Here is a 27,592-nt window from a genome sequence, read left to right on the forward strand (position 1 = left end):
GTATTGCTGCTGTAGAAAAGCAATGATGGTTTTTTTTTGCTGATGAAGAATTTGGCTTGTTTGTTTGGCATCTCTTCAAGTTTTTAATCCCACTTATGCGTAAGAGGTTTGTAGGAGTGGGAATTGGTGATTCTGTTTGATATATAACATGTGTTCCCAATTTGATTACAGCAAATTGAATCCCTTCTGTTTGTTTCAGGTTAGGATTCACAATTTCTTAGAGAAGGCAAAGAAAATTAAAATATCTAGAAGACAAAAAAAGGTAGAAGGAGAGGAACAGGAACCTTTAATTAAGGAACATGAAGTTGTTAGCAAGTATGTAACAGAATTGATGGAAAAACGGAAAGGATGGCAAGTGAGAAAGTTAATAAGAGGAATGGGTGGTTCAAAACCTTGGAGTCAGGATGTGCATGCCAGGGTAAGGATTTGTTACATTTGTCATTTAGGTTGCAAGACATGAATGGTATGTGTTTTATATCTTTTAACTTGATGCAGTATATATGTTAACTTCTGTTATGTCTTTATAGGTTGGCAGTCGTTTGATAGAGATTCTACTACAAACAGCCTTTATACAACTTCCTTCTGACCAATCTGCAGAAGGGTTAGCTGATATCCGACCTGCATTCAAACACTCAATAAGGACAAGCAAAATTGGGTAGGAATAACGTGAATCCCGAGTTTATCACTTCATTTTATGTGTTCTAATCTGTAGATGAACTTTGCCACTCCTAAACATTTTACTATTTTTATACTTAGGAAGACTGTTAGGACATATGGTGTTATTGAATGCAATCCACTGGTGAAGAGGGGTCTGGACAGAACGGTAAGCAAAAATCTTGCCATGTCAATGTGGCATTTAAATTTTGTGTTCTTCATTTGGATGATAAGCTTTATAAGTAGTCAATGAGTGAATTTAGTTTGTAATCACCATGTCTTAATTGCCCATAGAATGTTGATGGGTTTGACCATTGAGATGGACTGAGCTGAGAGGATCCAAAATGCATTATATTTTTTGACCGTGCCTCACAAGAAATTATCATTTATGTTTACAGGCCAGGAACATTGTGATGCCTTACATGCCAATGTTGGTTAAACCTCGTCCTTGGAAAGGGTATGGGTTGTTTTTCAACAGTTCATGCTGATATAATTTTTTATTAGTGACCAAATGAAGTAGTATTATGCAATATTCTGGTTCTATTCCAAATGCATAATATCTGACTTTTGTAGGTGGGTTTTGCAAGTAGTATTAGGCATTTTTTCAGTAGCTTAATTAGCAAACTGTATGCTAGGAATTCATGTTATTGTCTGGGAATTTCCTGGGTGTTTCTCACATAAAGATCACTGTCCAACAAAGTTAATTAAACAACTTGTCTTTTAGAAAGAGACTAGTTTAAGTGAAGAGCGTGTTGTCTGATATGATCAGCTTAGAGAAGCTCCTGCATTTTCAGGATATAATTGCTTTTTTAAGAAGCTTTGGTCAGAAAATGATATGCTTAATTACTATATGTCATGTGGAAAAGCTTGGGATGTTTAATGTGGATAGTGGTAGTGTTTAAATTTGTTGTAATATTTTGTATTGTTTTGTTTCCTTTAAAATGGTATTTTGTTTCTAATTTGAATTTGAATCTTGTTTTTTGGTTGGCATTCAATACAATAGTGAGATTATTTTTTCTATGTCAAGATTATTTTTTGTCAGGAACTGTGATATTGAAAACATTCAATTTAAATCATTGCAGGTATGCAAAGGGAGGTTATTTATTCTTGCATTCTCTTGTTATGCGCACCCATGGAGCAAAAGAACAACGAGAAGCAATCTCAAGAGCTCCAACAAATGAGATAAAAAGTGTATACAAGGTATGGCTTTGTCCAGAAGTGTTGCAGAGTTGAATCTTCACACGTTTAACTTGAACGCGAGATGATACTGGTTTTCAATTAATGAAGTTAAACCTAAGAGATTTATAATTCCTTGATATGTGATAATTTCTATTTGTTGATATTACTATTATTGTCTTAGTGATTTTAACCAATTGTCCTCTTTTGAATTTATCTAAGTCGTCATGGCTTTTCTGTGTGTCCAGCAAGGATTTAGCTTTACTTCCTTTTTAACTTTGCAGGCATTGGATATTCTTGGTTCAACAAAATGGAGAGTGAATAAGAGAATTCTTGACATTGTGGAAGGGATTTGGGCAGAAGGTGGTTGTCTTGCAGGCTTGGTTGACCGTGATGATGTATGTTGATCTTCATAATATTTGCAAAAGTTTTGAATGATTTCTTATATTTAAGACCATATAATGCCATCAATCACAGATTTCATGATGGTGCTTTATTATGTATAGATTATTTTTTTGGTATTTTAAAATTTAAAATTAACTATGTTTCATTGTTTTGTTGCCTAACTTTTGCAGTTATGATGTGAAACTTCTTAATTCATTCATACATTAATAATTTAAAAAAAATATCTGTAGGTGCCCCTACCTGAAAAACCAGATACAGAAGATGAAGTGGAAATAAGACATTGGAAACGGAATTTATACAAAGCAAGGAAGATAAATAATGAGAGGCACTCTATGCGTTGTGACGTTGAAATAAAACTTGCTGTAATAAACTCCACAATACTCTTAAATCTAGCTTTTTAACAGAGACTTCGAAATAAATGATGTAGGTTCATGTCTATGGATGGATTCAAATTACTGTTTTTCTATATTGAAACAGGTGGCAAGAAAAATGAAGGATGAGGAAGGTTTTTTTTATCCACATAATTTGGATTTTCGAGGCCGTGCTTATCCAGTGCATACACATTTAAATCATCTAGGTTCAGACTTGTGCAGAGGAATTCTTGAGTTTGCCGAGGGTCGACCATTAGGCAAGAGAGGGCTATTCTGGCTCAAGATACATTTGGCCAACCTATATGCGGCAGGTGGTGTAGATAAATTATCTTATGATGGCCGAATTGAATTTGTTGAAGACAACATCGAAAATATCATTGATTCTGCAGAGAGGCCACTTGAAGGGAAACGTTGGTGGTTGGGAGCGGAAGATCCTTTTCAATGTCTCTCAGTTTGCATGAGTCTAATGGCTGCACTGAATAGCTCTTGTCCAGAGAGTTTTGTTTGCCATACACCAGTTCATCAGGTCAATTGTCATAGAATTCTGAGCAGTGAAGGCTTGGCATAATATCTTCCAAGCTTTGGCAGTGTCATTTCTATGTTTCTATGTGTTGTGACATCTTTAACGCAAATTTTCGATAGAAAGAAGATTCATTCATATATAAGTATATTGCATTTGGATGACATGGGCTGATTGTTCTGTTTGCAGGATGGTTCATGCAATGGCTTGCAACACTATGCGGCCTTGGGAAGAGACAAGGTTATAGATTTATATTCTCTTGTTTTTTCACAAACTTGGTTGTTTATATCTTATTCTTAAAAGCAGATAATGTCTGTATGCATCCATGATTGGCATGATATATGTAGCATCTTGCTGTGGTGGTTAAAAGAGTTTCTTACCAAAATCTTTTATTAGTTGGGTTATAGTTTCCTGTAATTGTTCAATGAATAACTTGTGAGCAGAGTTATATTCAGGGTTTCTGATGTTACACTACTGGAATATCTAAAGGAAAATCATTTCCAGCGTGAGAAGATATATTCATGGTGTTTCTGTACCTAAAAGAATAATATGGTATTATGGTCAGCTTCAAAATTTGAAATCAGAAGGCATGTATGTGCACATGTTAAATGCATGCTCTACATGTATGTGTGCATGCACAAAATATAGATTTGGAAGTGTCAACGTTGATTCTAAATAGTACCAATTCAAATAGAACTGTGAGTGCAGGTTGCAATAACTTTTAAGCCTCAGGCAATGTCCTTCCATGAAATATTGTGTGCAGCATACATGAGAATTACTTTTAGTTTACAATAATGACAGTGAACCTAATCTTGCACTTGGTGCAATGAGGTATGGGACAGAAGGTGAAACTTGGAATACCTAATAACTATATCCTCAATTTTTTTGATTTATCTTGTGTTCTTTAATTGATGGAACAAATTTTAGGGTTTCCGATTTCTATTTGTTTGTGAAAGAGCTTTCCATGTTTCTCACTTATTATTGAAATTCTTTAGTACCTTTGTAATAAAACTACAATTATAACGAGTTTTTCCTTGATATGGTCAACATTGTCCTGGGTAACTATAACCATTTCCTGCAGTCATAAAATGGTGGAATTTGATACTGAAATACCTTGTATTTCTTGTTGGAACAATCTTTAGCGAATTACCTGTGTCCCGATATCCTAAATTTCTGTCAAATGGATATAGTTATCATAGAGTTTTAGCCACTGTTATTGCATATCATCTAATTATCAAATTAAACTGTATTACTTGATGAAAACTTGTATGCTTTTTCTTTATCCTTTTTCCCAGAATTAAAGTAGCAATTTTCTCTTTCTATATTTCCTAGAATAACTCTATGCTTTATTTTTATCATAATAATTTTTCTATATCACGCATCTACCTTTCTTGAATTGGTTGGGGACAATATTTGGTTTATTACATTAGCCCCATTAGCAACCATGAAGGTTTTCTAGTCCACTGGATGCATCTAGTTAATAAATTTTAAGATGCCAAGTTGGCTGAGCTACATGCCATGAGAGATATCATATTTAACTCTTATGTTCCTTGGAGTTGGTTGCATCCTTGCGTACTCATGGATGATGGAAATTTTGATATTCTGAAGTCAATTTACTTCAATGTATTGACATCTCCACTGATTGGCTTCCTCTGTTTAAATACTTCTTAGATAACCTCTTTCTCCTTCGCATCAAAGGAAAGTTTAATTGAGTGTCACTGAGGACATGTATTGACAACACTGTCTAATCTCTAAGATGAATTTATGTACTATGCAGTTATTGCAATTTGTTAATGTGACCATTGTTATCCAATTAGTATTATCTTCACTGGTCCTTATGTTTTCCCTTGGTTGGTTGAGGTTTTTTTCTCACTAGATGAAGAATTGAGAAAGATTACCATGGTCCATTGGGTGATAGGATGAGGTCTCATCTCTGACCAAAAGATGGAGCCAAAGGATCACTCAGTTTGCTGGTGTCCTGTCTATTGCAAGAACTGGGGTAGAAATGCTCTTGTTTGTACATTGACTCAAGAGGATGCGTGCAACCTTTTATGCTGTCCATATCAGAGGTGTTTGACCCTTTACCTCAAGGTCAAGCAGTTACTTTCATTCAAGATGCTCTATAGGAGACACTCAAATTTTGAACCACTAGATTGACTACTTATCTCATCTTGTTTCCTCCATTGGTTGGATTGACATTCTGTCAATTACTCTAATCACTAGCACAAATGGAGATAGATCCATGAGAGGACACCCCTTTCACAAGTGGTCACCAAGGCAGCTCATATTTATTCTTGTGTCAGTTGTAGAAGGTAAACTACACTTCCCATTCACAGTCTAGAGTACAGGGGAGATGCATGTTTTTTCTATTGTATCTCTATTTCTGTAGGATTTTAGGTCATGGATGTTAGGAGAAGTACTGTTAGTGCATTCTTAGCACACTCTAATCTCTTGGGAACATCATTAGATATGTTATTGGTCTGTTTGTCATGATTAATGAGGATACCAACACTTCCATGTGCTATACTGATGCATTGGAGCCATCAGCCATGTTTTCCATTGGCCCCCTTCCTCTCTTGATTAACAATTTTTTTTTGTAAAATAGCGATTGGATTGATGCTGATCAATCCACACCAAGTTGTCGAGGTCTTAACACAGTCTCATCACTATTTACCCAGATTTAACTTTATTTTGGCTGTTATAGTTATTTTTAGCATTTCTGATTAGCTATTATACTTCAGACTCCTATTGAACTCCTTAGGTCATTTGTGGGCATTAATATATATCCTTCTTTTTCATCTTACAACTTTTAGTATCTCCAACTTAGCAAGATGCAAATAATATCTTTGGCTTGGTTGTTTTGTTTTGCTCCATGAGATCTTTGGCTGTTTGTATCTTACTCAAGTCTAATAGAGTAAGAATAAAACATTTAAATCAATGGAAGCCAATAGAGTACATTCTTAAATCAAATGTAAATGGGGCCTAATTCTAGGCTTTACGTGCATTTCTTGTTGTGGGTTTTATCCTCCGTTGAATTAGAATATTTCTTAAAGTGGTGAATTCTTTGTATTTTTAATGTTAGGTAGTATTGGTGTCTACTACTTTTATTTCAGTTTTCTGATTACCATATGCTATAGTATTGGTGTATTTTTAAATTGTCTGGTGATGCAAAATTTGCAGTTATAAGATACTACATATGTGTGGCTTCTAATTCTTGTTATCATACATTGATGGAGAATGCAAAACATATGAATTGGCTTTTATTCAATGGCTTATATGTATTGCTGTAAGCATGAGTACATACATTTTATCTTATGACAATGCTTGATTTTTTACTTAAATTATAATGTCCCTGGTTGTGATTTGCAGAATATTTTCAAGAGTTTGATGTTTAAATGGGAATGTCACACATCTATTTAGTGAAGTAGTTTTGCCCTTAAGGTTCACAGTAGCTTATTATGCAGAGAATGTATAAAATGCACCAAATTCTCCCAATTAACAGTTCAATAGAAGGAAGACCCCAGTATACGTAATGCAATGATTATGGACAGTGTTATCCAATCTCGATGTCTTGAATATGATAGCTTCAATCTATATCTTTCCTGATGTAGACTTCTATCTATGTCTTGATTGTACTATAATAACCCTTGAAGATTCCATTGGGTTGCCCCCTTCTCTCCGATAAATTAGTTTGCCAAGTAGATTGTTTAAATGATCCAGTTGCAGTTGTAGCTTCAAAGATTCCTAGGAATTGCACAAACAAGAGATTGTTTGTATCTAATGGAAACTAATGTCTTCTACAATACCCTGAAGTTATATGAATATACTAATCTGATTTCAATTAGCCAAGTCTTCTGATATAGAGTGATTAGATTGATCTAACTAGCAGACTTCATATAGATGAACATTAAGTTTGTAATAAGTCAGTTCTCCCAATAATAATAATGTCAACTACTGGTATAATTCTTCTTATATTCGAACTCAGAATGATCTGATCTTAGGAAATTTAATAAAGTCTGATTTAATCCCTTATATTCAGCATCAAGAGATTAGTAAAAGTCCGATGGAATAAGATAAATGATTCCAATAATCTTATTAGCTATTCGAGATCCAAAGACTGATCTTATAGATTATTTTCCAATGCTGAGGCTATAGAATCAGCTGAATATTTAGCCTCTAAATATATGAAGGACCTTCAAATATTCCACACTATGGTGGAGATAGACTTTAGTTGGCTCCTTAATTGTAAGATAACTGAATATATTAAGGATTGACTGGTGCCGACTTTAAATCCCTGCGTTGACAAATTGTTGGTTGATTTCTGTCAACCTTGGCCACTCTTTCTGATTATTTCCCCTTTGCTTATGCGTCCTTTCCAATACTAAGGTGGTCTTGTCTTACCACCAAAACATGGCTAATTTCTGGAGCTTTTCGAGCCTGGATTAAATATCAAAAACAAATCTAAAAACCTGTCCTTTTACTCTGCTCGAATTCACCTACATATATTTGCCAGATGGCCCCTCTTCAAAAAGTTGTGTCATTTCTCTCTTGGCAGATCCTTTCATACCCTTTCATCTTAAACGCACCATTTAGCATTTGTTTCAAGCGATTATCTTAGTAATTTAGTTCAATTAACTAGTTCAGTAAACATGATATAATATTATCTCTTGGAGCAATTAATAGCTTATTATAAGCTACCGTTTTATGCTTTATTGGTCAAACGGATGGGCTATTTCATAAATGGTGATGTCAAATATTGTAACCCCTTCTAAATTTTTAAACCAGCGAATATTTTCTTCTGACGTATCAAGTTACAAGCATCTCATGTACTGCAAACACAAGTCTTCTTAAACTTTTGTATTATTCTTCTTTTCACGTTGCAAAAAATCCAGAGGATATTCTCCTGACTTATGAATTCATTTCTCTATTATGGAATTCCACACCGTTTTTTTATTTGGATAATGAATTTTGGGAGGAGTTCCTTATTTCATGGACCGTTGTAAATTATGTGTTACAGATTCATGTGATTTTTTTTTGAAATTTATAGATTTTGGAAAGAAATCAGCAATTTATGCATGTGCTTGCGAATCATTTTACATGGAAGCTTTATTCAAAATATTAACTTCTTTTCGGTCTTTGGTGGGTTTCTGATGTTTCAGGTAGGAGCAGCAGCAGTTAACCTTATTTATAGTGAGAGGCCTGCAGATGTCTATACAGGTATAGCCAATAGGTATGCTATGAGAATTATCTAAGCCTAAAATGTTGTTATTTCAAAGTTCAAATTTGAATATCAGCATAGAAACACTTGCTTTTCCTTGTTTCATCTAGGGAGTTAACATTCTTGTAGTTAATTTTTTTTAATTGATAGCGTTATATAGACATTTTTACTGTATCATGGTAAGTATGATATATTTTTTGTTGTTTTCACTTCAAAGAATGCACATATATATGGATACAGATATAGATATGTACATATATGCATGTACATTAGAAAGATATATACACACATGTATACATTTACATACATGTGTTATATGTATATATTGTTGAGGAATATATAGGTTCTAATTTCGAAGGTTAGAAGTTTCAATCTCTATCTCAATAGTCAATCAAAGGATGGGGTACAAGGCTTGGACTGCTACAACATGAATATTTGAAACTTATATGCAAAGCTGAAAAATTTAGTTGCCTTAATGTGGAAATACTATGATTAGATCCATCTTTATGATTGAAAAATCAGCCTAGATATCATGCTTAATAACACCATCTTATTCAAACTTATACCAGTAATAAACAATGAATAACATTGACATAAAATAGCAGTAAAGAGGCACAAATCAGCAACATAAGAGTATCATATAACACATGAACTACGTGGAGAAACCCTTGTGGGAAAAAACTCGACCAAGAAGAGAGGCCAAGCATACATCATCAATTTATCATCAAACAATTGAGATTGCAATACGTTCACTTCCATTCTCCTCTTTGCCTCCAACATGGCAGTACCTGTGTACCTGTGAACAACCTCTTTATGTGTCAACCTGTCCTTGTTCCCACAGAGTAACTTTACATTCAATTGTTCCTCTCTATTTTCTACATCCAAAGAGTTGTTTATATAGACTTACCAAGAGACCTAAAATACCAAACAAGGCGTTTAAAGAAGACTCTTCAATCCAAACATCCCTACCCCTTGAATTTACCTCCATGAATTGCGAAAGGATTTCGATTTTGGCTTCAATACTTTCCCTGCAACTTGGATGCCCAAACTTGGAAGATAAACATTACATTAAATACTTGGATAAGCCCAACAATTGCTCATTTGTCCTCTTCACATGTCATTAATTATCCCATTCTAGGCATCCACATGTGGGGAAAACAATATTAAATAATAGTATGCACAAGTCACCTTTACCGCTGCTAGTGGATCTCATCACCCCTTATGAATGTATTACAAAAATAGTGAAAATAAATATTACAAATTATTTCCCCAATACACTCTTAGTGCCTTAGGACACTTTCCAAGGATGTTGGAACCATGACATAGGATTTACAAGGTAGTTGGCACCTTTATCCTAACACACATACACATATGTATGTTTGTATGTATAAAGATGTGTCTATATGTGTGTGCATATGTATATGTATGTATGTACACGCGCACACACACACACACATGCATATGTATATGTATATATGCACACACCATTACATACTGATTGCAACCTTTAACTTTGTGAAAGCTAGTTTGACTTTCATGGGGCACTTGTAGAGATGTTATATTACAGATTTTGCCTTGAAGATTTCAATTCACCTCAATTTGTATATCAGTGTTGCCTCCCCCACTACCACTCCTCTGCTGCCCCCCCGACTCCCAAATTTTTAGGCCCTTGGTCTCCTTGTCAGGAAACTCCATGAAACTATATATGTGTGTGTGTGTGTGTGTGTGTATCTGTGTACACACACACATATTTGTTTTGCTAGTAAATGAGGGTTGATGATTTTCCCTTGCCCTAGAGTGACAAATCATTCTTCTGGGATAGCTCAGCAAACTCAGAGCCCTGAACAGGAATTTATACTGTATGGCTAGAAAACTTAGATTACAAATTGCTGTTCAGTAACCTGCTACATAAGGCCCATTGGGTGTTCGTCCATCTTCTACTAATTCTTTATGGTACCAGTCTATCAGATAAATAAGATCAAAGAAAGCATAAGCGTATTGGCTACATTGGGATAAATGCATGTTGGGATACTCAGGCCAAAAATCTTGGCTAGCACTGCTTATGGTTGCTGGCTCTCTTAGGAGTCTGCTTCCTTGAAATCGAGACACTCACTTTCTGCCTCCTCATGGAGTTGAACCTTATCTGCTGTCACCAGGTTCTATTTTGACAGTTTAACATATTAAACCATAGTATATCATATAAAATTGAAATTGCATTGTTTTGTCTTCCTTAAAAGGTTACTTATCAAAAAGTGGTGAAGGGGCACTGATACTACTTAAATATATTTACTTTGTGTCTCCATTCGGTAATCACCTCCAAAGAAATGGATGGACTGCCTATGGGGTAATTAGAGATTCTATGCAAATCTAGATCAAGCCAATTATTCATAGTGAGGGAGATTTCAAATTATAACCGTTGATTGACTCTTTGGTGGGGTTGTGGAAAGTCCACTGCTATTAATGGGCATGGGTTATCAAGTGCCTTTTAATTTATATTTATCATGTGGGAGGCCTTCTGTTCAAGTAGGTAACAGATTAGGGATGTAGACCCCTTACATTTTAAGTTTTCTCCAGGCTCTGGTACCCTGTTGATACCAATTACTAAAACATACAAATATGGATTTTAGTAAATCCATACTAAATTTTTCACTATATAATACATACACACATACATACAACATCCTTCATCTAATTGACCACCTATGGCAGTAATGGGGACCTGAGACCGCTCTCAGTTATCCTGAACTGTAATGATCTTCTTATATTTCCAAAGTAATTTTATTGATTTTGTAAATATAATAACACACGGGACAATAATTTCTTAGTTCCCTGACCTTTCACAATTCTAAACCTTAGTGACACTTACTGATAATCTACCTACAGCAGACAAAACTTTCAATTGGCAATTTGCAGTCCAAATTGGCTATTCAAATCGCAATTTGTTGTTTGTAAATAATCTGAAACAAAAGATTGATTTCTTTGACCTTTACCAACCTAAAAATGTGGTGCAAATCACTAATCAGTTATGAGCTTTTCGGCATTTAATGGGTAATATTCTGTTTTTTGAGGAACTAATATGCAGCCTCAAAAGGGGCAGTTTGCAATCTGAAAATTGCATTACAATACTATTTAAACTATCAGAGGCTCACCTATTCTTCACAAAATGTACTGCGAATTTACTATCTTCAGTGCAAAGTCTGTAAACACTTCAGGAATAAACTAAGTGATTTTATCCGATTTCATACTTGTTTCATTGGAAAAGGACTATGGAATACCACATGTTTTTAATATTATAACAAATGGATTTGATTCATGGCTAATTTCTCTGTAACAAATGATTGAATTAACTACAAGAAAATTATAGAGATTTCCTTATACTTTAATGCTTGCCCATATCTACAACTTCCAGCATGATGAAAGAGATACCATTGTGAACAATGTTGTTTCTTATCTAATATGTCTGTTTGGAAATTATACAAATCTATGCGACTTACTAAGGACTTTGGCAAACTTGAAAGTTTAATCATACAAGAGATTCCTATTGTGCGATTCCAACAATGCCTTCTTATGGATAATTGATATAGAAAATATTTCAAATGAGTGTTATTTTCAATCAGAATCTTGTTTCAAGGAGATGTAAGGATTTAAAAGTTTTGATTCTGCTGCCTATTTTTGGGCTATAAAGTGAGTTCTTTCATATCCTCTTTTAAAAAGCTTGGAGTGAATAAATAATATTTTAATGTGTAACAATTCTTTGAACTAAGAGTAATTGCACTTGGATCTAGTTTCCAGCCATATGATCATTTTACTCAAATGAGAAACATATATTGAGTCTTTACAATGAAGGTGCTTATTACACGCAAGGTTGAATATGTACATTGTACATTGAGATACAAGATTTAATGCTCATCATCTTGGGTGGATTTGAGCTTTCTAAATATTGTGAATCAAAGCACAACTTTTAGGAGGTTGAAGAGTCTAAATCACGAAAGAGGTTATAGCTCGTATGGCTAGTATGAATCATGAAAAAGGGTCTATCTCATATCACTATTCCAAATTGGAAAACTTCATGATGGGAAGATAAAACAATGTATTCCCAAAATAGTTCAAAAACTAATTAAATCAAGACTTTGTTGGAGACCCAAAGTATCTATATGAAGATTTTTGTATTGTGTCAAATTCCTGCTAAACCCTTGTCCTTTTGTTGATTAGAAGTCATGTTTATGAGTGCTATTTTGTTTGCCTTCTGTTGTTGTTTTCTTTGCCCTTTTTCAAATGTTTGTGGGATCATGGAATAAACCTTTTGAAGATGTTTGTAAGGTTGAGAAAGAAAGTTGCTGTTGAAATTTTTTGTTAAGTCCAAAGGTGAAGCACACACCTGATAAGGGGAAAAGATTTGAGTTTTCAAGCCTCCAATTTGGATGTATTGGGGCCCACTCTGCGACTGAAATATGGTTTCATGATAAACAAGTCAAAATCACTTTATGAGGAGTGCACCCAAGAATGGGGAAGTTAGTTTCAAGAGTGAAGTGACTGACACCTTATGAAGGGTGCCCTTTAATGGAGCAAATAGAGGAATGATATATTGAGGTGCACTCTTTTAACAAAAGATTATTGAAATCAGAAATTGTTAAGTGTAAGGTTGAAGTGTGCACCCAATTGAGGGAGTTAATAACTGAACATTCTTTGAGAAGGGGCAGGCCTAGCCTAAATAAGGATTTCAAAATAGTTGAATTAGTGTATTGAAGGGCACACTTTGATATAGGGGATTTCAATCCTCAAATCTTTGTCTCACGTTCAGATATGTGCCTAAGTGAAGGGCACCTAATTTCAAATTCAAATCATATTTATATGTCATGGTGTGTGTTAGAAAGTATTGTTTGTAACTAGGAAATAGGGTTCGGATTGCCTAAAGGCAACATCCAAACCCCTATTGGGCTGGGCTTCCCCTTTAAGGTTAACGTGTAGACTGGACCTAAAGAGGGTAGTGTGCCCCTAAACAGGTCCAGCCCTATATTGATCATGCCACACTAAACCAATTTTGGTGCCAAACATATACATTCAATTAAGGCCGACTTAAGGTTAGATGCACATATAAATAAAGATCATTTGCCAAGTTCATACAATCAATTCATTCCATGCAATCAGCGAAATTCTTCTGCTACTAAGTGTGCGAAATTAAGAAGTGAATTGGGCGAATTTATTCAAGGAAGTCAAAGTCATTTGGTGTTCCTAATTTCTGTTAGAGAGTGCATTAAAGAGCAGACTTGGTGCAGACTTGGTGAAATTAGAAGTGCAGATCTGAGATGACAAAAGGAGCAGATCTGATAAGAGGATAAAGAGACTAGCTAAGTATTGTATTGGTACAATTCAAGATTGAATACATAATCTGACCTATTGGGTATGGGCTGAAGTATTCACTTAATACCTCAATCTTCTTGGAAGGCTATTCAGATTCAGATTGGGCAGGAAGTGTCAAGGACAGGAAAAGTACTTCGGGTATCTGCTTCAACTTGGGCTCTGCAGTAATCTCTTGGGCATGTAGAAAACAATCTTCGGTAGCATTGAGTACTGCAGAAGCTGAGTGCATTGCAGCATCTGTTGCATCTAGAGAAGCAGTATGGCTTCGCAAACTTCTTGTTGGATTCTTTGGTCAATCTACTGGTTCTACCACTATTCATTGTGATAATCAAAGCTGTATAAAGATGTTGGTAAATCCTGTGTTCCATGACCGGTCCAAACATGTGGAAACTGCTTTCACCATTTCATTTACTTGTTTATAGTTTACATAATGTTAGCAAATAATTAAATAATGAAAGTCTGATTACTGATCTGAGTCACAAAAATAACAGAAAGGAGTTTGGATCCAAATCCAAGTCACATACATAGGTGCATGCCTAGAAGGGGTGAAATTCAAAAAGTAGTTTAGATAAAGTGCTCACCTTGTAAAACAAATTAAAAAGTTAGAAGTGTATGCACAAGTGTCACCTAAAAATGATTTCAATATGTGGATTTAAACTCACAACATTGTGCAAAGGGACATGCTTGTGTTAAGAGTTGTGTTTACTGTTTCAAATTTCAATTTAGACTCAAAGGGCTATTTTCAAGGTGCATGTGTGAAAGAGGAAGGTGGTTTTTGTTTTTAGTAAGTAACTTGGACATAGAGGTGTGTGCTGTGCACAAGACCAACATTCAATTTCAAAATAGAGATTGCCATGTTGTCAAACGTGCGCTGCAAAGGTGGAAATCCAATATCAAAGGGTGAATTTATATCTATGAGTTAACAAGAAGAATGCTAGTTTAGAGAAGGGTGTGACTTGACAAAGGCTAATTCAAGTGTAGTTTGTATAGATGAATGCATGCTTGGCTGAAGGAAAAATCATAGTCTAAATCATTTACACAAGTGCATGCTACAACAAATGAAAGTTGCAGCAGATGTGAAAGTTGAAAACATTGTATAAAGGTGTGCACCTAATACTGAGAGCTGATTAAATAGAAAAGGTATGGCTTGTCTATTGTTACGTGTGCATTAAATGGAGGCTGACCAATATAAAAAAGGACGTTTGCAAGCTGTAAATATATGTGTCTTTTCATAAGATGGTCAACCAAGAGGACTTGATATTAAAAAATATTAGAATAATATCTTTATAATTATTTAGTTAATGGTCAATAATGTAATTTATTGTACATATTAGGTAGTATCTTTTTATGTCTTTAGTTTAAGATTGTTTCTTAATAGAAACATTATCTTCATGAATGCAATGTGTACATCTCTATTCTTTTAATAAAATCATTGCATTCCATGAACATGGTATCAGAGTCGAAATAAAAATTTTGAAACTTTTTTCCAAAATTTTTTCAAAGTTTTTAAAAGATTTTCGGGCTTGTTCAAAAATCCCCTTTCAAGGGTTTGTGGTTACGATTTTTGCACATCTTGCAGGTGAAAATCGCGACTATGTTCATGTTGATCTACATCGGTTGAAGAAAATCGCAATTTGAGCTAAGAATTGCGACAAAACCCTTTTGCAAGCGTCGTTTCTTTTTGTTCTTAGTCCAACGGCTAGGGTTTGTCTGATTTTTTGCCCACGTTTTTCATTTTTCCGGCTACGTGCAATTTTTTTTCTGTGTTTTTTTTTGATGCTGCATGATTTCTTCTTCTGATTTCGCGATCCATCTGCTCGTATATTGTTGGCCGGTTTTTTTTTTTAGACAACTTTGTTTTTCGACGACGGACCTCTTTTTCTTCCGCCAAGGGTTTAATAGATTTTTTGCGACTTGTGAACGCCCCGTCTAGGGCTTCGGTGCAGATTTATTTTTCGTGATTTTCTGCCAAAATTGTCTATAATTTTTGACCTAGGGTTCTAAGGCTAGGGTTTTGTAGAAAACCCTTTGATTTTTCAGCCAATTTTTTTTTAGACCAAATTCTTTGTGGGGTTTTCCCATACTTTTTTGGGTCTTCATTAGAATTTTCCGGGTCTGTCAAAATCCATACCTTGGGATTTTTGTCAATCATACTTCTTTCAATCTCAAAGTCTGTTCTTGAATCTGCCTCAATTTCTGCATTAGGATCCATGCCTCGGGTTTTGTACTCTTCAAAGATCAATTTTTTGTCTCTTCAGCGAATCTCATTTTCTGTGTCTTGAAAAGCGTGCAAGATGGTGTCTTTGACCAACATAATGTTGGAAGGTAGTCAACGATTTAATGGCAAAAATTACAACACATGGATGCAGTGGATGATGACGATCTTTGAATATCATCGCCTAGATGATCTCGTTTTGGGTAAAGAGACTTGTCCTATCGTAGCTAGACAAGATCAGGATGAGTTGATGAGCGCAACTGGGAAGTGGTCATGCTTATCAAATTTTCAGTTACTGATGATTAGTTGCCTCAAGTGCCATCCGACAAGACAGTTGTAGAGATCTGTACTATTTTGAAGAATGTCCATGAGACATTAGACAAGAGCCGTGCATTCTTTCTATAGAACCAACTATTTTCTAGTATGAAGGATGAGTGTATGTCCTTATAGGAGCATCTGACGAAGATTAAGGACATTCGAGATCAGCTGGAAGCAATTGTTTGGAAAATTGAGGAAGAGGATATGGTAGTCATCACCCTGAAGAGTCTACCGAAATCCTATGAGCACTTTATAGAAACGCTCAACATTACTTCAACTAATGTTGACTTGAAGTTTTCAGAGCTATGCACTAAACTTCTGCAACAAGATCATTGGAAAGAACAGTTTGGTAGCAATGCCACTTTGTCCTCCATAGAACAATCCTTCGCAGCCAAATCCTTTCACAAGGATAAAGGCAAATCTCAATCCTCTCAGCAGAAAGGCCCCAATCTGTCTCAGGATAGCTCAAAGAAGAAAAAAGTTTAGTGTAACTATTGCCACAATTATGGTCACTTGATAAAGGACTTTTGGAATCGTTTGGCTTCCGAACAACAAAAGAAGGGAGGGTCTCAACCTAAGGCCAACGTCGCAGAGCACTCAGAGCATAAAGAATCTGCCTTTTATGCTTTCATGGCAAAGAGATCTGCAGATCATGTGAAGTCTTCTGCTTGGTACATAGACTCTGGTGCATCTTGACACTTCACTCATCAACGTGATTGGTTCACAGACTTCTCACCTTTCACTGATTCAGTCATTTTTGGAGGAGAAGAGTATACTATTGTCAGCAAGGGCAACGCTTAGATATAGTCTGGTAGGAGGAATCTCAAATTCCTCAATGTATACTACGTTCTTGGCATGGAACTGAACCTTCTCTCCATGAGCCAAATTATGCGACACTCCCCTCAACTTGATGTGGTATTTAGTTCACACAAGTGTTTGATTGTTGATTGTGTGACTCACACTACTGTGGCTGTTGGCATTGAGGATCATGGTCTAAACAAACTTGTGGATACGGGTGATTCTCTTTTTTCATGCGTTTGCAGCTAAATATTCTATCAACAGTCTTTGGCATCAGTGGTACAACCACGTAAACATTAATTATCTTGCTCAGCTTGTTCGGGAAGATTTAGTTCTTGGCTTACTTGAGATTCAAACTCAAAATCAATGAGTTTGTGGAGCTTGTCAGGCTGGGAAGTAACACAGGACACCATTCAAGGATGGTGACTCGTGGCGAGCCTCCAAGGTACTATAGTTGGTTCATGTTGATGTATGTGGACCAATGAATACCCCTTCTGTAACTGAGTCCAGGTATTTCTTACTTAATCAGAGGTGTTTACTGTATTTCAAAAGTTTAAGGCCTTAGTAGAGATAGAGGCTGGCTGTCCCATAGTCACTCTTAGGTCAGATAATGGGAGGGACGATGTAGAATCTGAATGTGATGATGCTCAACCCTAATTTTCTTCGGATGATGTTGATCTTCCACCTGTTGAACTTGTTCCAGATCCAATTCCAGTTATCCCTCCTGCATCTGATGTTGGTACTTCTACTCTTCGGCCTAAATGGTGCGCTAAGACCATAAGTGATCTTCACACTGATGAGCTCATCGAGGGTACATCATCCATAAACAAGAGCGAGTAGCAAAATACAATCAACTTTGCTCTCATGGCCAACATCCATGGTATTTTTGAGCCCCAAACATATTCCGAGGCTAAAGGAATTCCCGAGTGGGAAAAGGCTATGGAAGCTGAACACCATAGTCTTCTGTAGAATAACACTTGGGTCCTCTCAGATCTTCCTCCAGGGAAGAAGCCCATTAGCTACAAATGGGTGTATAAAGTTAAGTACAAAGTTGAGGGAACGCTTGACAAGTACAAAGCTCGTCTCGTTGCTAGGGGGTTCTCACATAAGGAAGGCATTGACTATGAGGAGACTTTTGCTCCTACAACCAAGATGAGTACCATTTGGCTTGTCCTTGCCTTAGTAGCTCAGTTTGGTTGGGAAGTCCATTAGATGGACGTTAAGAATGCATTCCTCAACAATGAGTTGCAGGAAGAAGGCTACATGACATAGCCTCCAGGGTTCAAGGTTGCTGGAAAAGAACACCAGGTGTGTACATTGGTGAAAGCACTCTATGGCCTCAAATAGGCTCCTTGGGCTTGGTATATCAAAATTGACAAGTACCTCACAAATCATGGCTTTCAGAGGAGTCCATCTAATTCTAATTTGTATGTTTAAAACATTGGCGGTGATATTCTTATTCTTGTTGTCTATGTTGATGACCTCATTATAACTGGTAGTTTGGCACATTTGATGGATTAGATCAAACAGAGTTTGTGCCAATCCTTTGACATGACAGACTTGGGAGTTCTGCACTATTGCTTAGGTGTTGAAGTTTGGCAGAGTTGAGGTAGCATCTTCATATCTCAGTCAAAGTATGCCTGTAGTCTGCTAGACAAGTTTCGGATGCAAGACTGCAAACCTGCATGCACACCTAGGGAGAAAGGGGTGAAGTTGACAACCAAATCAAATTCACTTGTGGTGAATGAATCAGCATTCAAGACTGGTGGGCAGTCTCATCTACCTTACTGCTACTAGGTCTGATCTCAGTTTTGTAGTGAGCTACATTTCACGCTTCATAACAACCCCCAAGGCTGATCATTGGGTTGCGTTATGTGAAGGGCACTTCTGATTTTGGTCTTTTGTACAGCAAAAGTCACAATCCTAGACTCATTGGTTTTACAAATTCAGATTGGGTAGGTTGCGTTGATGACAAAAAACATCATCTGGCTATGTTTTCAGTTTGGGATTTGATGCAGTCACATGGACTAGCAAGAAGCAATAGGCAATGGCTCTTTCCTCGACAAAAGTAGAGTATCGAGGAACAATTAAGACAGCTTGTGAGGCAGTTTGGCTTTGGAGGATGCTTTCATACATGCAGATGTCTCAAGCAGGTCCTACTCCCCTTTACTGTGACAATCAAGGGGTGCTCAAACTGGCTAAAAATCCGGTCTTCCACGTGAGAACCAAGCATGTTGAACTTCATTGTCACTTCATTCGGAAGCTGGTTGAAGATGGATCGGTTCAGTTGCTGTATGTTCCAATAGAGGATTAAACAACAGATATTCTCACCAAGTCTTTGAGCCCAGACAAGTTTGTAAAATTTAGGGGGCAACTTGGTGCAGTTGACATATTGACTATTAAGGGAGGGTATTTGAATAATATGCTTATAATTATTTAGTTAATCGTCAATAATGTAATTTTTTGTACATATTAGGTAGTTTCTTTTTTGTCTTTAGTTTATGATTGTTTCTTAATAGAAACATCGTCTTCATGAATGCTATATGTACATCTTTGTTCTTTTAATAAAATCATTGCATTCCATGAACAAAAAAGGCGTGTCTATTAATGATTTCATAAATTTTCAAAAATACAAATACACCTATTAATGGTGGCACTCGGTGAAAATAAATTCTAACTTCAAATGCAAGCAAAAGCAAATCCTCTATATAACGAAGTTAGGAAATTTACCCCTCATAGCAACAAAATGCCAATTTCAAAGTAAATGTTAGAATTCAAAAAGAATTGAGCACAACAAAAGAAGTTGTTACAACATTGTGATAAGGGTTGATATTAGCAATACAACTTTTTCAAGGAAAGTCGGTGATTTTCATAGTCTTGACCATAGTTCAAAAAATGCAAACTTGGTACCCCAAAAATTTGATCAGACTTGTGATCGAAGACTTGGCAAAAAACTCAACAAAATGCAACAGTAGAAACCTCATAATTACACAAATAAAATAAATTAATGCACATAAAGAACACAAAAGTCTAGTTTGATTATCAATTCATCATAATTCAAACATAACATGTCATATGGCTCTCAAACTGTCAATATTTGAAATTTCAAAGTGTCAAAGTCGAACAATACACTATAATACAACAAATTAATCAATAAGAAATGCATAACAACACTATAATAGTACTAGTACTCAACTCTCGTATTGGGACTATGCAATAACTATTTACATATGATGATATGTCAAAAACAACCAAATACAATCTACATCTTCTTCTTCACCCTCCCTGTGTAACTTAATAGTTAAGGCCTCAAACTAGAAGGTAAGTATTAAAATGGTAACTAATTTTTCTTGGTATCAAAATGATGACTAATTGTTTCCTCAAAAGTGTTCATTTTACTCCATTGCATCCAACTTTGTTTCTTTTGTTGCTTCTCTCTCCAATTCAACAAAATCTTCATTAATAAGTAGGATATCACTATGTTCTTCAATAGTCCAAAAATCAAAAGGATTGATATCATCCAAGTCAATGACATAATGAGAAGGACCCTCCACCTTTTTGGTTTGAAGGCGAGGGTCATAGCGAACAGAAACAAGACATTGAGGCACTCTTGGGTCAATGTTTTTTTCTCTTCATGCAAATTCTATAAAATAGGCTGCAATTGTGTTCACACCCAAAAGCAATACAAGATTGGGACAAAACATAGATAGATAACCTATAAAGATTTAGTCTCCTAGCTTCATAATTCTCCCACCATAAATCTACTACAAAGAAAACATAAAAACATGGGAATCAAGTAAAAAATTTAGAACTTGTTTAAACTTACAAGTTTCTAGTTTCTGTTTCTAGTATTAAGCTTAAAATGAATGATTACCTTATTTGTCTATCAATTTTCAAGACTTCTCCATAGGGTTTAGTACACATGGGAAAAAGTATGAACTTTTGGGGATACGATTACAACCAAGTGAAATGATTAGCTCCCATATGATGGAGAAATTGCTTAAGAAAGGTTCTTATAATATAGGGACACAATTACATTTTATCGAAGCACAATATCAACAACTCAAGATTAACCAAAAATTCAAGAGATCATTCAACACCATCAAGAAGTATTTCAAGAATCCAAGGATGTACCTCTAATCAAAGATCATAATCATGAAATTTAATGAATACCAAGAAGCATTGTTCATCCCAACAAATGTGCCTATTTATCCCCTATGATTATTCTTGACAAAAAGGATGATCCATGAATATGTTTACATTACAAGGAGCTAAACATGATTACTCATAAAGACACATTTCATATTCCTATTGTTAATGAATTGGAAGATAAAAAATTCATGCAAAAATCCAAATGTTTCGTTAGGTTGGAAAAAAGTAGAAGACATGTCACTCGAAGGTGTTAAGATGGACCCTAAGAGGAGACGATTTTGGGGCCTAACAAGATACTAGAGAATATTTGTTCATACCTATCATTGTATAGAGAAATACTTCTTTTGGGATTGTATTAAAGTGAGTGTGCAAAAGTGGTGGCACTGGAATGTTTGATATGCTAATGAAATAAAGGGGAAACGATAAAGACTCTAGGCCGCTTACAAATATTAGGTATTCCGACACAACTTAGGGAGAAAATTTCAATAAACTTCATTAGGGGGTTGCCAAAGTGAAATAATCTTGATGTATTTTTTTTGTGGATAGACTCCTTAAGTATGCACTTTTTTGAGGACTCTTTCATCCATTTCATGCTAATACTATGAAAAAAGTATTCATGCAAAATGTACAAAGACTTAAATGGAATTCCTAAAATCAGATTGCAAAATAAAGCCATCTCAAAATTTCCAATCAAGTGGAAGAAAACATGGAATGATGAATAATCCATACAAAATATTTTAGAGTTGCTAAGTATTGAGGGCCGCACTTTTTTGAAAAGTGGATAGGAATGTTATGATCCCAATACCATATATTTTTAAGTATATAATAAATGTTTCTAATTATCATAGGGATAAGTACTGTGGCATGCTTATCCTTAACATTAGTCTTAGTCACTAACATAACACCTTTTAACTAGAACGAAGGTTTGTGTCCTTGTATAGTTATCCTTCAAAATAAGGATGAGAACGCTCTCCCACCCATATCATCATAACATCAAATATTGAATTCATATAATGTTATGTGATTATTGGAGTTCACGCCTCAAAGTGGTATGCTATTTTGTAGATTTTTGCATTTATTTTGAAGAAATAACGCAACGTTTGTAGCCAACAAGGGGAATGAAGAAACTAGTCCAACCTTTGTGCTATATAAAAAATGAGATCTTTTGATTGACCAAGTAAAATTGCCATTGTTATTTTTAACATCAACCAAATCCTCCTTTTCGATAAAATTTGAAAAGCTAGTTTGAGATATGCTATGAGAGAAATTCCCCCTAGTTATCATTTGTGCCAGAAATGGCATTGAAATCACCCTCCAAGATAATTAATTCATCTTTCAGTTGATCCAAAACACTTGATAAGCTCTCCCATTACTATTTTTTTGATTGAAGGATTTGATGGACCATAAACATTACACAACCAAAAGGTTATTTTTGAAGAAAGGCTTTGTGCTTTGCCCAAGGCTTAATTTTACTCCAAAGAAATTAGATCTAGCTTTACCTTCTTAGGAGACTAAAGAAAAGTAATGCCCCCAAAAGACCATTAGCTCCAAAAAAAGAATTATGCCAAGGATCCAGTTTCGAAAAAGAACTGAAGCATTCTTTGAAGATAGTTTGGTCTCTTGTAAAAAACAAATATCAACAGTACTTTGAGCTAAATGATGCTTTACTAAGCATCGTTTGTTAGGGGCATTTAAGCCCCTAATGTTCCATGATATGACCTTCATTACTTTTGAGGAGAGTTTCCAACTCTCTTTATTGATGATCCAAGACTTCTTTTCAAAGTAGGTTAGATCCTTGAATGACAAAAGATAAAGGTTATCCCTTCCGGTTCAAATCATTGCTTGTATGTTTATATATAAACAATATTATTAGATTCTACTAATAATATAAACCATCAATATGTATGTGTATGTGTATGATAATACTATTAGATCTTTACATATGTATGTGTATGTATATATTTAATATTATCTAACAAACAATATTATTAGATACTTGAATTTAATCTAGTCACCATATTAGTCTATATATTATTCTTAATTAAATATAGAGTCACTCGCTATGGTGTTAATTATGATATTGTAATTCTAGCGACCACCATATTTGCTTGGATATCTTCAAGGATAACTTCTCAATTATCATAATTCTAGCAACCACCACAATATCATAATTAATACTATAGAGAGTGACTCTATATTTAATTAAGAATAATATATAGAAGAAAATGGTGACTAGATTAAATTAATATTCTAGTCACCATTAGGGATCCAAGATTAAATTAATATTCCAGTCACCATTAAGAGTTAAGTAGGTTAGTTTTTATATATGATGACTCATATTTTACATTAACCTATATTGCTTCACCCTATAGGTTACGTAAAGTTTTTAGTTTTTATTAATTCTTTTCAAAGTAGGCTAGATCCTTGCATCTATCTCTTGTGTTTTAACCTAGTCTTCCTTTTGTTTTTTTCAGTTTCAACAATGAGTTCTCAAAATTGTCCAAAGATTTCATTTGGGAAACGACTGGATTTCCAAACAGAGTAATCTCCATAGCTTCCTCAATGGAATCCTCTTTTGTTTTTTTCAAAAATTCCTCTACTAGGTTCCTTAAGGTTTCATCATCAAGGTCTTTTTGCAAGCCCTTGTTTTAAGGGGTGGACTTGGAATCAAAAAAATCATTTTGGGTGGAAGGATCCTCTTTCATATCAAACACAACTTTTGCAGGGGGAACTCTTTTCTTTCTCCAAAACAATTGTTCTTTGGAGAATCAAAGGCGGGGGGGGGCAGGATCTACATGCTTTTAGAGGTTTGGTTTCAAACAAAACATTCTGAGTATAACAAGACATTGGATCCTTCTCTTCTCCTGAAAAATCTTCTTCAGATAGTTTTTGTTCTAACATATTTTGATGTTGAGAAGCAATAGTGGGTTTTTGAGACTCTTGATGTTCGCTTTCAATTGGATTAGCAAGCTGAACGAAACCGGCCTCCTCTTCCTCATCTAGAGGACAAGTGCTGTTCAAGAATCCTTGATTAAAATGATTGGAGCCCACCATTTTTTGTTTTTTCAAGAATAAATAATTGGTGCCACACTCTTGAGTTAGAGATTAGGTTAACCGAAGTTGGAATTTTTATGGAATGTGTAGCACAACACATAACCTTGCAAAAAGGCTTGACCCCTCTACCCAAAATTTTTCATCTACTCTTTGAAAAGATCCAAATGCACTTCCAATTTTTCTAAGAACTCTTTGATCCCAATATTCATTAGGAAGGATTGGAAGCCTTAACCAAGAAGGGATACAGTTTATGCACATTTTATATTAGGTCAAAAGTTGGTTTCCAAGGTCGAACTTGAAGACTAGAGCCATTTACAAACCAAGGACCCTCTTCCAAAATCTTATCTCTATATTCCACTTTGAAAACACACAATGAAAAACCATTTGAGAGAAAGCTAGTGGAAAAAACGTCATGCTAGTTTTCATTTATCCAATCGCAAATTAGAGTCCTTGTTGGTCGGAGATTCTATACCTTAGCAATGATTACCTTGTCTTTTAGGTCCTCGACCTTCAAAAAAAAGTGGTAGATCAAAAAGATGTATCTGAGGACTTGGCTTATCTACCATATTTCCATCATGAGCAGTTTGAAAAGTATTATCCCTTAGGCCTTTTTAATCTTGGAGGTTGACTCGGTTCTGAAAACCTTGCAAATGGAAGAGCCATTAAAGTTGGGTTTTGGCTCTTCCCAGAACCTCCTATTCTAGTTATGATAGAAGTCTCCTCTTTACTTTTGAATCCTAGATCTAGATCAACCTCTAGATCTTCTTCGATTTACATAGGTCTGTTTTTAATGTTGAGATTTTCAAGATCAGCAAGCAAAAACCAAACTTTTGCAAACTATCACACAAAGCCAAATGAATAATATGAAAGAGAAGTAAAATGTATATGGTAGGCTTGCATATATAGGCAAGCAAGTGAAGTGAGAGGCTAGGAGATGATGACTAACTACCCCTCTATATGTGGGACACTTGTGAACACACTTGACAAGTGTCTGAGCAAGTTGCAAGTACATGCAATAGGTGTCTCAGTAAGTGAGTACACATGTTTCAACTACACGAGGTGAGACAAAATACTAAAAGTCACTAAGTGGAGACTTAAGCAATGTGAATAGAACTATCTCTAGGTATAGTAATAGTTAACTAGTTTTATAAAGGCACTATTTACACAAACATTTAAAGCCTCAACGAATGGAGGTTGAAAATGAACATGCTAAATTTTTTTGCCTCCAAACTCCCTCATTTTTTAATCCTTTATATTTATTTGATTGATCATTTGTGATATTTTATCACGATCATCCTCGAACTAGTCTTTGAGCCAATCTTTGAATTGGACTATGAACCCTACTCTAAGCCCATTTCTAATCAAATCTTTGGTCAAATCTCTAGTTTGCACCTATAATGGATACCATAATTGGATTCCTTGAATCTGTTGTGATTGGAATCTAAATAGTTGCTATGTAAGAATTTTCATCATATTGGGTGCAAGGCGAATAAGAAAATTAAGTGGTTGTTTCATATGTAGGATGATGAGTAAAGCATGTTGGATTACACCATGGAGTTTAGAAGATAGATCATGTTATCTAGCATGCACTTTGAGGACAAGGATGTGCTTATAAATTACCTTAAAAGTAGTTACACACACATCAGATGGAAGGTAAAACTCACAAGACTTGGATAAGCTCGTGTCCAAGCATACTATGTAGAAATACTTTCAGAGGACAAGGGTTGCAAAAAAATATTAGAGGAAACTAAAAATCTTGCCAATTTGGATTGAAAGGGAAGACACGAAAGCAAGCCAAATGGTACACAAAGAAATAGGTGGGGAAGCTATTTCCTCACTTCAGGTCTCATTAAGCTTTGTGGGATCAAAAGCCTCTCTAAAAAGGGAGGTGTGATCCATAAGAACTAGGAAACGTCAAATTTATTGTGAAAATCACTTACAATAGTTGCAACTCTTAGAAACAACCTAGTTTGGTTAGTAGGATGAAATTGTTGGTTCATGCATGGGGCAATCTTGAAGCTGCTAGTTCACTTGAAGCATCAATTTCAGAACAACTAGGGTGATTACGCAACTCTTGAGGCAATTACAAAACCATCGGTTTGCTTGAAGTGGTGGTTTTGTCTTGATATAAGAAATATAAAACTCAAAATGAATAGTTTGATATTTCTTTGTCTAATTCCGTTTTTGGTAGCTTTCAGTGCACAAGGGATATTCCAACATCTTTACAAGGAAAAGATGTGAATAACAGATTCACTGGTAAAAATATCTTCATTCATTAAAATGAGGAAAAGTTACATTTATAGAAAAGTAAAATACTGTAGCTATTAATTAAACTAACTAACTGCTACTGTAGACATTTGAGATGTCTAACAACACTAATTTGACCATTAACAGTACATAGAATTATTATTCTAACATTCTCCATTAATGGTCAATCTGTCAAAAACACTAAGTTGCTCCTTGAAGTTTACAAATTTATCCGGGCTTAGAGACTTGGTGAGAATATCCACAGTCTGATCCGCTGTCGGAACATAATACAACTGAATTGATCCGTCTTCTACTAGCTTGCGGATGTAATGACAATGAAGCTCAACATGCTTGGTACATTCATGGAAGATTGGATTTTTGGTCAGTTTTAGCACCCCTTGATTATCAGTATACAAGGGAGAACGACCTGTCTGTGGCATCTGCGTGTTAGGGAGCATCTTTCGGAGCCAAACTGCCTCACATGCGGTCTTGACTGTTCCCCGGTATTTAGCTTCGGTCGAGGAAAGAGCCACGACCTGTTGCTTCTTGCTGCCCCAAGTGACGACACCAGTACCCAAATTGAATACGTACCCAGAAGTGGATTTTCTGTCATCCACTGATCTTGCCCAATCTGAGTCAGTATAACCAATCAGCTTTGGATCGTTGCACCTGCTATACAGAATGCCATAGTCGGAAGTGCCTTTCACATATCGCAGTACTCGCTTCGCTGCAATCCAATGATCAGCTTTTGGAGCTATCATGAAGCGAGAGATGTAGCTGACAGCAAAACAAATGTCAGGTCTAGTGGCAGTGAGGTAGATGAGGCTGCCTACTAGTTGCTTGAATTCAGTTTCATCTACTGCATGTGAATCAGACTTGGCTGATAATTTTAGCCCTTTCTCTATAGGTGTGGAAGCAGGTTTACAATCCTGGATTCGAAACTTGTCAAGCAAACTATGGGCATACTTGGACTGTGAAATAAAGATACTGTCACCATTCTGCCACACTTCGACACCTACACCATTCTGCCACACTTCGACACCAAAGCAATAATGGAGAAGCCCCAAATTTGTTATGTCAAAAGCTTGGCACCAGTCATGTTT

At 35.6% G+C, this 27,592-nt stretch overlaps 1 protein-coding gene across 2 annotated transcripts in view; it reads left to right on the plus strand.

Moving 5' to 3' along the window:
* LOC131034250 (DNA-directed RNA polymerase 1B, mitochondrial) overlaps window positions 1–27,592 on the plus strand; it is a 76,695-nt gene that overhangs the window by 2,992 nt on the left and 46,111 nt on the right. Inside the window, exons 3-12 of one of the 2 annotated variants that reach the window (XM_057965676.2) lie at window positions 200–418; window positions 528–655; window positions 757–823; window positions 1,053–1,111; window positions 1,737–1,854; window positions 2,115–2,228; window positions 2,466–2,597; window positions 2,713–3,132; window positions 3,316–3,366; window positions 8,286–8,356. In XM_057965676.2, coding sequence (XP_057821659.2) covers window positions 200–418; window positions 528–655; window positions 757–823; window positions 1,053–1,111; window positions 1,737–1,854; window positions 2,115–2,228; window positions 2,466–2,597; window positions 2,713–3,132; window positions 3,316–3,366; window positions 8,286–8,356 — 1,379 coding nt within the window. The remainder of the gene's footprint in view (window positions 1–199; window positions 419–527; window positions 656–756; window positions 824–1,052; window positions 1,112–1,736; window positions 1,855–2,114; window positions 2,229–2,465; window positions 2,598–2,712; window positions 3,133–3,315; window positions 3,367–8,285; window positions 8,357–27,592) is intronic. The other variant, XM_057965677.2, reaches the window with a different exon arrangement.

Source organism: Cryptomeria japonica, chromosome 3, assembly GCF_030272615.1.
Source record: "Cryptomeria japonica chromosome 3, Sugi_1.0, whole genome shotgun sequence".
Classification (NCBI taxonomy): domain Eukaryota; kingdom Viridiplantae; phylum Streptophyta; class Pinopsida; order Cupressales; family Cupressaceae; genus Cryptomeria; species Cryptomeria japonica.